Source organism: Aptenodytes forsteri, unplaced genomic scaffold (genome assembly GCF_000699145.1).
Source record: "Aptenodytes forsteri isolate BGI_AS27 unplaced genomic scaffold, ASM69914v1 Scaffold201, whole genome shotgun sequence".
Taxonomy (NCBI): Eukaryota; Metazoa; Chordata; class Aves; order Sphenisciformes; family Spheniscidae; genus Aptenodytes; species Aptenodytes forsteri.
In genome coordinates this window covers 631583-641433 of record NW_008796209.1, presented here as the reverse complement: position 1 = coordinate 641433, position 9851 = coordinate 631583, and the positions used below count along the sequence as shown (strand labels likewise).

General features: G+C 59.5%; 1 protein-coding gene across 1 annotated transcript in view; it reads right to left on the bottom strand.

The window, feature by feature from the left end:
• Positions 1–1032: 1032 nt before the first annotated feature.
• FANCG (Fanconi anemia complementation group G) overlaps positions 1033–9851 on the bottom strand; it is a 13867-nt gene continuing 5048 nt past the window's right edge. The window contains exons 2-13 of the mRNA XM_009288251.2: positions 9112–9243; positions 8266–8459; positions 7432–7585; positions 6118–6248; positions 5599–5745; positions 4599–4759; positions 4291–4357; positions 3473–3810; positions 3251–3306; positions 2530–2667; positions 1510–1642; positions 1033–1162 (exon numbers count right to left, since the gene is read on the bottom strand). Coding sequence (XP_009286526.1) covers positions 1045–1162; positions 1510–1642; positions 2530–2667; positions 3251–3306; positions 3473–3810; positions 4291–4357; positions 4599–4759; positions 5599–5745; positions 6118–6248; positions 7432–7585; positions 8266–8459; positions 9112–9243 — 1769 coding nt within the window. The 3' untranslated portion in view covers positions 1033–1044. The remainder of the gene's footprint in view (positions 1163–1509; positions 1643–2529; positions 2668–3250; positions 3307–3472; positions 3811–4290; positions 4358–4598; positions 4760–5598; positions 5746–6117; positions 6249–7431; positions 7586–8265; positions 8460–9111; positions 9244–9851) is intronic.

Genomic DNA, 9851 nt, shown 5'->3' with positions numbered 1-9851 from the left:
TGTCAATGTTTTTAGCGGTTTTTCTTTTCCCCGGTCCGTTCTTTTGGCGCGGCCGGACTGGGCGAGCCCCTGCCCTCCGAGCCCCGGTTCCCCGGTCCCTTTGGGCACTCACGTCCCCAGCCGGGTGGCCCGTCCTTGGGGCCAGGCGTTGCGCCCGCAGCCCTGGCCCTGCTCCCTCCCGGGGATGGCGGGGGGGGAGGGGGGCCCCGGCCTTCAGAGGAGGCGGCAGCAGCTCCTGCCTCACGCTTCTCCCGCGCTTTGTCACCTCCCGTTCCCCCCTCTCCCGACTCGCCCTTCGCCTGGCAGCTCCCCACCCTTTCTCCCCCCTCGCGGGAGGCTCGGCTTACGCGGTGGCGGGACCTTCCTCACCCAAAATTAGCTGCACCAGACACCGGGCAGGAGCAGGCGCCCTTTCACCCCTGCTCGCTGTCACAGAGCCACGCAGCGCGGCTGGCACGGACCCCCAGGGACGCAGGGGACGCGCACGGGACTTGACCCCGCTGCCATCCCTGGCCAGCGCAGGGCGGTGGAATTCAGACCTGGGAGCTGCGTGCTTCGGCCAAAACCACTTCTCCGGGCTCCAAACTACGCTGACGGAGAGAAAAGCCAGAATACACAGCACAGGTAGGACAGGCGACCTGACAACCCTCTGCTTTATGAGACCGCCTGGCTCTGCCACCAGCTCCCTGGCGCAGGGAGCGCAGAGCCGGCCCCGCCGCGTGCAGCAGCACAGACGACGCCAGCTTCAAAGGGACGAGGGTGTCTCTGCCCTCGATCTCCCCCACGCCCAGGGCATAGCCCGCAGGCTCACAGCAGCTCCAGGCAGCGTCGAGGCCACGACTGCAAAGGTCTGCTCTGGAAAAAGGGCACAGCAGAACTTCAACTAAATAGAGCCGAGGCTTTTATTAGAAAAGGAGATCTGTTCTGTTTCAGTCCTTTGGGAATCCAGCTCTATCCAAGAGTAATCTGGAGGAGTCTTTAAAGGCCTCGTGACAGCCCGGTGCGGGGAGACGTCAGCAGGTGGGGATGGGGAGACTGCCCGGGTTAGCTCGAGGGGTCCCGGCTTGTGGTCCCAAGGTAATCCCGTATGCTTCTGGCAAGAGATGCACTGTGCGGGAACATTGCCTGCTTCAGGCACGAAACCAGGTACAAAGGGAAGGGCCTGAAAGAGAAGGGAGCCTTGCAGCAGCAGGCACTGCGGCATTCCCTGGCCGTGGTCCGACTAGGAAGTTCGCTCCCCGTGCGCTGCACCGAGCCCCTGGCTCTGCCCCCAGCCTCTGCCCTCCCAGTTTGGCTCCGCGTCAGCTCTTTTGTGCCCCGGGGAGTCCCTGCAGAGCCACAGCCTGTGGTCTCTCAGCGGAGATGCGGGGGGCAGCGCCTCAGAGACGTCTGAGCTGCGGGTGCAGGCTAGCAGGAGCTGAGCTAAACTGTCCACACAGCTCCAAACGCGGGCTGCGCGGCTGGAGCTCTCGTGTGGCCAGCTGAGATTCCCCCCATCCCTCTACACACCTTCCCTGCCCCTCCTGCTGCCCATCCTCCCCAGCGGGGCTCTGGGAGAACTTCTGCCAGTGAGCAGCCGCCTCCTGCTTTCGGTTCAGTTTCCACAAGGCCTGCACCAGGTAGGAGGCAGCAGCCGGGTCACCTGCAAGACACCGAGGGGGATTCAGCCCTTAGCAGGGGAGGAGCAGGTCCCCAGCGCTGCCGTGGGTTGCAGGGCATTGCAAAAGAAGCTTAGAAGCCAGATGAGGGAGGCGAGCGTGAGGAGATGTGGTGTAATGGGGAGGAGACCATCCCGGCTGTGTCACAGGCTGTAATTAACCCTGGGGCTGGCAGCCAAGGCAGATGGCATCAGCCCTGCGGCACAGCCAGCCACACCTCTGTTTGGACACGGGTTGGGGTTTTCCTTGCAGGCAGTTTTGCACCCCCAAAAGGAGGGAGCCTCGGTCAGGACTGGGACCAGCAGGTTTGGCAGATCCCGGCGAAGCTCACACTCCAGCAGCGTGTCAGCGCAGCTGGAGCACTGAACAGGGTCACCCCTGGGAGCAGCACTAGCCGTGCCTCAGCTGTGCTCGGGACACGTACGGCTCCCCGCTCCGCTCCCCTCTCCCCTGACAGGCCTCTGGACTCGGCCTCTGGACTGCCAGGCATGGACATGCTGCTTCCTAGGACGAAGCGAGAGTCCAGCTGCTGTTCTGGGAAAGCAGACCCTCTCTGGGAGAAAGCTGGCTGTACCAGGCTGGGGTTTTGTACAGAAGAGACATTTCCAAGCTGTCTCAGGACACAGGCTGTGGGGCAGGGTTCTGATACACTCCTCCGACAATAGTTTTGGTCTGCTTCTCCAGGGCAGTGAGCTGACCAGGCCCCAGAGAAGTCTCTCAAGTACGTACCGTTGCTAGTAGCCCTACTGTAGTCCTTGATATCCAAATAAGCGTGGTCTAAAGCATAAGACCTTGCTGCTGAAGACCGCAAAGCAGCCCAGGACAGATTTGTGGAAATCCCCTCTGTTCCTCACCAAAATGAGCCTCTTACCTGGTAAGATCTGCAAACCATGCTGGAAATCCAACAAGGCTTCCTTGTGCCTCCCCAGCTCCAGGAACTGTGCACCTCTCCCAATGAGAGAGAGCAGCCTGATCTTCTGGAGCACCTCCACTTCTGGCAGGAGACTCTCTGGCACGGAAAGACACACGGACCTGGAGACAGCATCCTCCAGACACTCCCTCCCTCGTCCCAGCAGGCTGAGCCAGGTTAGCAGTCAGGATAGGCTGAACATTTCCTTGGGTTGCTCACCTTCCAGCTCCCCAAACCCCCCAGTGGCAGAGCTCAGCCTCTCCACCGGGCTGGGAGAGGCCAGGAGGTGGCAGAGGGCGAGAGCGCCAAGAGCTTGGTACGTTACATGGCTGTGGTGGACAGTGACCTCGGCAGCAGCCTGGCCTGTGGCTGCCCATCTGCACAACTGGTACAGATCTCTTCCCCAAGATCTGGAATTGAGAAGCTTTCCAGTTCACAACCCATTTAACTGTCACCTGGACAGCGGGGAAGGAGGCAGAGCCAAGGCCAAACCCTGCTCCAACCAAACCAGCCAGTCCTTTCAGAGGCCCCAGTGTGGCACAGAGCTCAGCACGCTGGGACAAGCGCCTCCAGCCAGAGGTGATGCTAGGTCCGGCACCTCGCTCCTGTACCCACCGCTGCCAAGCACGCAGATCCCAACCCAGCCAGGCCCCGCACAGGTCCCCGCTGTGCAGCATCCTACCTGTCGGTTCAACGCCAGACCCATAAAGCTGGACCCGCAAGAGATCACCGAGGCACCTGTGGGTGGGAGGGACAGAGGAGTTTCGGTACCACCCCCGGGGGTTGGGAAATCAGCTGCAAGTTGTCAGGCCAGCCCCCCCCTGCTGCTCTGCGCCCCGCTCTGGCCCCCACCAGCCATTGCTGCCTGCTGGGGAGGCCCCTTCTCCCGGGGAGGCTCCGTCACCTGCTGAATTGCGTTACGGCCTCCTTGCTCTCGCCCAGCTTGGCCCAGGCCCAGCCCTGGTGCAGGTATCCGGCTGCTCTCCAGGCGAGGCAGCACAGACTCTCCTTCTTCTGGGACAGGAGTCCGCCCGCCAGCCCTGCCCCGGGCGACAGGCATTCCGGCTGCTCCAGCCTCTCCTCCACTCGTAACATCCGTGGGATCAGGTCAGTCGTCCGGCTGATGACCTCCTCGCACACGGTTATGGCATCCTGGTGCCTCCCGGCCTGCTCCAAGGCGGACGCTGCCTCCAAGAACACCTCGGGGATCCTGGGCAGAGCTGAGCCACCGTCTAGGGGCATCTGGGGAGCAAGAGCGGTGGCAGTGCTCAGACTCAGAACTGCAGAGCACCCAGACAAGCAGAACGACCCCGTGCTCGCTGGGAGCCCGGAGCTGCTGCCCGGCAAAGCTCAGACCCACTCCCACAGACACTGGAGCCTGTCGGAGGAGGCAGAAGCTGTGAAGCACTAGCAGCTCAGCAGAGTCGAGGTGGCAAATCCCTACTCTTGAAGTAAAGGACATCCAAAACCAGGCCGACAGCTGCTCCCCACAGGGAAGGGGAAGCTGTTTCTCCAAATAGCAGTGGCAAGTGGTCTCTGGTGTGAATCCAAAGGCAGACATGCCACAGGTCAGAGGTGCCAGTCCCCACCTTGTTTCCGTCACATCTCAAACTAGACACCGAAACCTGGAGTCCACGGGCGACGTCTGGGCCCAGGCCTTGGGATGGGGATCCAAACCTCATCTACCAAGTCACCAAGGGAACTCTTCACCAGGACACCTACCTGCTGCTGCAGCCCCTCCTGAAGCAGAGCCAGAAAATCCAGGTAATGTTCCACTGCATCAGCTACCCTGCAGTGGGGACAGGACATGCGGTGGAAGGAAGCAGGGGGACCCCAAGAAGTGCCAGCAGCCAGGTGGAATCTGGATCGCCAGCCCACGGGCCCTCCCTGCACCGCACTCGCTCTGGTCACGATACCCATGCTTTGAGCAGACCTACCACAGCAGCACTGAACTAGATGATTTCCAGGAGCACAGAGAAAACCGCAGAGCCCAAACAAGCACGTTGCAAGCAGACCAGAGGTGCTGTTACCTCCCGTCCTGGAGACACCGCTGTGCCAGCAGGTACTTCACTTCAGAGGGGTGGCGATGGCGAAGGAGAGAAGCGAGTATCGGTGTGTGGACAAGGAGCTCTGTTCTGATTAGGAAATATGGACCGGAGGAAGCAGCTGCTGGAGTCTTTTTTTCCAGAGCCTGTGAAACAGGAACAGAAAATATGGTCAACACAATGCTGGTCAAGTCCCGAGCAGCTGCAATCACTTGCCACTTCTGGCATCTGGAGGTGCGCCCAGACGAGCAGAAGCACTGCGCTTCCTAAGCACGGCTACACTGTTCTCACTCGGTACAGCACCACTGCCTCCAGGAAGAGCAACCAGGGACAGGCAGACTTCTGCTCTCCAGGCAGCATCAGAAGATGTGCAAGATCACCCAGATCACCCTCAGGTTTTCAGTTCAAGGAGCTCTGAGCTGCCTGGAACACCATCTCCCATTGCAGCCGCAGACCTAGTTAGACCAGATCTTAGGCCATTCGTAATGAGAGATGCCTCTCCACAGCCGTGTCTGTATCTTACAGGTTTCAAACAGCTGAAGTGCTAACTTGGTGTCTACTGCTGTGACCTGCTCCTCCCAGGCAAACCGAGGTTGCTGTGGCTAATGCACACCCCCTCGCAGCCACAATCTGCCTTTTAAAGGCCTCTTTACTATTAGATTAAGAGACTGATACTCTTTACTTTATTAAGAGACTGATACTCTCTGACATGAGAGCGTAACCTCTTCTCCCAAGCCTCCAGGAACATGAACTGGGACCCAAAGGTCTTGCCACATCCAACTGCCAGGTGCTGAGCAGGAATTTTGGACCTCGCTGGGCTCCTTCCTGCCCACTGCTGAAGGCAGGACCACGGCTGGATCGCTGCAGTCTACTTTGGGGACCCCTCCAGGGTCAAACAGCCCCCCAGAAGGCAGGAGCCTGCTTGAAGTTCTGTGCAGGCTCTGCTGGGCAAAAATCAACCCAGAACTACAGGAAGCAGACAAACCTCGTAGAGCAGAGCCAGGGTCTGCAGCTCCGCCTCGGTCTCCCCCAGCTCGTGGTACACCGCTGCCGCGTGGGACAGGGCAGGAAGGCACTGGAAGTCAACCTGGAGGGCCCGCTTCAGGTGCTGAAGGGCTGTCTGAGGCTTGCCCTGGTTAGATGGGAAGAGGTGCATGTTGCAAGGACATCTTGCTGACATCTTTACTGTTCGGTGGGATCCAGATCCCTGCTCTGCTTCCCCAGCGATCCCCACTAAGCAAGGGCAGCATTTTAGCCAAAGACAGCCCTCCTCAGGCTGGTTTTTGACCTTCTCTCTCTGCAGCAACCCTTTGCGCTCAGACAAAATCCTTGCCTGGATTTTGCAGCTCTTCCAAGGAGGCCGGGGCCACAAGGGCAACTTCTGCTCAAGACCTCACCTTCCCGCAGCAGCCTAGGACCACGCAGAGGCAGTGTGGACATCGGCCTGAGCCTCCCCACCCCGCTCTAGGCTGCGTTTCGCCTAGGGAAGAGGGCCAGCCATTACCATTCGCTGAGTGCAGCAGCCGAGGCAGGTGTAGATCTGGGCCAGGACCTTCTTGGAGCAGAATCCTCCCGCAGCCTCCTGAAGGAGGGAGAGGGCGGTGGGGAAGTTCCCAGCCTCCAGCTCCTGCAGCCCTAGGACAGACCCAACGTCTCAGCTCCGCGGCTCCCCTTCCCACTCCACCTGGTCCACAAACAAGCATACGTGCCCTTTTCTTCCCAGCGCCATAGGGACCTGCCCGATCCCCTCCGCACCCAGCAATGCGCAGCAGGATGGTGCCAAGCTGCCATCGTTGGCTTGATGTCGTTGCAAGAGAACAAGCCACTCGATGGAAACATCTAGCAGAAATAATAGCAGCTTCCAAGCCCAGATACCAAGATGCCTGCCTCGGCCCAGAACAAGGGCAGGGGTAGGTGCTGGGCAGGTCCACCTGCACGTTCGTCCACAGCGACGGCAGTGCGGGTGGGGAAGCACACACAGATTCTCAGGAAGACTTCTTCCAGCACATCTGGGCCATTTCCCAGCAGGATGCTTTGGAATATTAATTCATGAACATTTACCATGAATAGTGTTTGCTTTCCTTTCAATCCTCATCTCAAGCTTCCCTCCGAGGCTGCTGTCACATGCCTACATCACATTCACATCTGCCACCTCCCCACTGGAAGTGCTATCGCCACCCTAAAGGCTTTTGAGAGGTCTGTGGGCAGGAGCTCCTGCCCTCCCTCCTCGCAGGAAGGCCCCGCGTCAGCCTGAGCACAGCAGGGCAGCGCTGGCTGCCCCTGGAGCTGCTGGGGTCGTCAAGACAGTGAGAGAGGGAAAACCACGAGCGGGACAGAACGCAGCAGCCAGATGAGATCAATCACCTGCTGTGACACCAGGCTACAAAGCTGCACAACAGCTTTGCCTGGCTCCCACAGCACCGTAATCCGACAGGAACAATGTGCTTGCAACAAGGCAAGTGCCAGAAGACAGACAGAAGAAAGGAAAATCCTCGTAAGGCCCCCGCCAGCCTTCCACTTTATACAAGATCGCTGCAGGGCCCAGACACCTGCCTAAAGCCACAGACAGGCAGAGGAACCCTGTGACAGTGCAGAGAAAGGCTTAGCTGGGGAAAAAATCAGAGAAGCTCTTTGGATACTGAACGGCAAAGTTGAGACCCAGAGGCTCAGCCCAGGCCCTCTTTCAAAGAACAGCCCAGAAAACTCCAAGGGCCGGTTTGCTTGGGGAGAGAAACCGGGATAAGGGCAGGGAGAGGGGGCCCTGGGACGGGAGAGCAGTGGGAGGCTGTGCTGGCATGAGTACCTCCTCCACACAAACCTTGCAGGAAGGCTGCCGCGGTGCAGAGGATCTCTTTCAAGTCCTCAGCGCTCTGTACAAGGGGCAGGGAGGCCGCCTCAGCAGGTACTCGCCATGCCTTGAGCAGGCAGAGGAGTTCATTTTCCCCCTCGCTGCAGTGAGCTCTCCCCGGGTCCTGTACAGAGGAGAAAGAGCAGGGAGCGCTGAAGGGAAGCAGGAAACAACGATCCCAGGGCATGAGGAAACAGAGGTCCCACCAAACCCTTCGAGAGTGCTCTGTGTGCTGGGGAGCGATGTCCTACCACCCCCTCACTTCAACTGCAACCCACTCGCTGCAGTGATTCCTGCCCGGGGCAGCACGTCCCCACCTCACAGCGAGGTGCGCCTCGAGGGCTCCTGGCAAGGTAGATCCAAGTGCTGTTGGAGGGCATTCGAAAAGGTGGGACCCCTCAGCAGCCTCACAATCGGCAGGGGAGGTTCCTCTGCATCCTGTTGCTCGCAGCTTGCTCCCTACAGAGGCTGCAAGTCCACCTGCAGCCCCTTCCAGCCTGCCCAGCTCTCCTGTCTTGCACCTCGAGGTCCAGAGCCCCGAGATATTCTAGGACTCGTTAACACACTTGGGGCTATTAGGCTACGCTGGGATGCCAGGGAGAGGATTACTCACGCTGACTGGGCAGCGCTGATGGGTTCAGGTCTCCAAATGCCACCGCAACATTTTGCGGAGTGGGGTTTATGACAAACACAGTATTTATGCCAGCTCTGCCCCCTTTAGCAAACCCGTGGGTATTTTTATCTGCACAGATACTCCGGTGCAGGTAACAGGGAGCTGCGCGGCAGCCGCCCGTGCCCAGTTACCTCAGCGTTGCTCAGGAGCCGGAAGAGGCCAGCAGCGCTTCCCAGGCGGCTGGCTGCCAGCCACCACGCTGCCTGCAGGGCCCCCAGTCGGTGCAAAGGTGCCTGCAGCTCCTCCGCAGTTACCTCCTGCAGCACCTTCTGCCACAGCTCCTCGGCGCTAAGACCCTGCCCGCAGGCCCCACAAGCCTCCAGAACTGAAAGAGACGAACAAAAAAAAACCCAGCCATGAGACGACAGGTTGGTGCCCTGTAGCAGACACTCTCCCAAGAGGGAGAGAAAGCCTCAAGCAAGCACGAGCTCCTTGTAGCAAGGGAAGGAATGGGGTTACAGGGGCGGCCCAGCCTCAGCGGCACGGAAACCAAACTCTCAGACAGCGGGGTTAACAGCAGCACACTCAGGAGACAACACGCGGTTCAGAGCTATGACTCCAGCTCTCCTCAGGTCACTTGCCCCCAGGCAAGCATGTGCCAACACTGCAGATGCCCCCTCTGACCTGCAGCCTATGTCAGTGAGTTTTCTTTGAAGCCAGCACACCATAATCAAAGAAAACACTCATTTTCTGCCGTTACTAAAACTTTGCTAGAGACTTGGCACCTTACGCCTTGAAAACTCTCGTTTCCCTTAAAACCTTTGGCCCACCCCTGCAGGCAGCAGCAGGCAGGCCAGCAGACAGGCAGCTGCACATCATCCCTGGCCGCAAGCCGCCCCACCTCCTGCCCTTCCCGGCAGAGCCAGGCTTCCCTGCTCACAGCCCCCCCGCCTCCGGCCAGTCACCCCACGTCTCCAAAGCACAGGGAACAACCTCATTGCCCCGGGGTGCCCTTGTACAGAGAACCATCTCCTTACCCCTGAGGAGCCCCTGGCATATTCCTTCTGCTTCTCCTTGGATGGCAGAGTCAGATGCTCCCGTAGCAAAAAGCAGGGAGTTGTAGAGGACGGTAAGCTCCAGAGGCAGGGCGGGGAGGGCAGGCGGCAGCCCTGTGATCACAGCCAACCCGACAAGAAATTGAGCTGGCTAGGAAAAACCCAACAACCACCCACGCTAAGGTGCTGTCACCCGGCTTTGCGACAACAGAAGCGTCCTGGCAAGTTTTTTTTTCTTGTGGTGGTGGTGAGATTTAACAGCTTGGGAACAGCAGTACCTAGAGAGACAGCAGGTGTCACCTCTCCAGGTGCCGACGCTGCTTTAGACATCCACTCCCCAGCTATCCCGGTGCGGCAGCCCTCCAGGACTGAGACCTTTCAGCTTTCCCAAGAGAGCACCAACAGCCTACCCTCTTCCAATACACATCCACCCTTTCGCGCGGGTTTCCCACGCTGTGCCCCTCTCCCTCACATCAGGCTTCCTCTGCACCACAGCTGCGGCAGGGAGCCCCTTCCCCAGCTTCCCAGGACAAAGGTTGCCTCGTTTTTTTCCAGAAGCCCCCAAAGCCCTGCCCACATCCCCCAGCAAGATTAGGCAGAAGTCGGGGCTGGGCCTTAATCCCTTCGCAGGCCCAGTTCAGCTCTGGGCAGTGGGGAACGTTTCACCCCCCTTCCCTTCAGAGGTTTCTCTCCAGCGCTGGGATACCGGAGCCGCAGCCTGG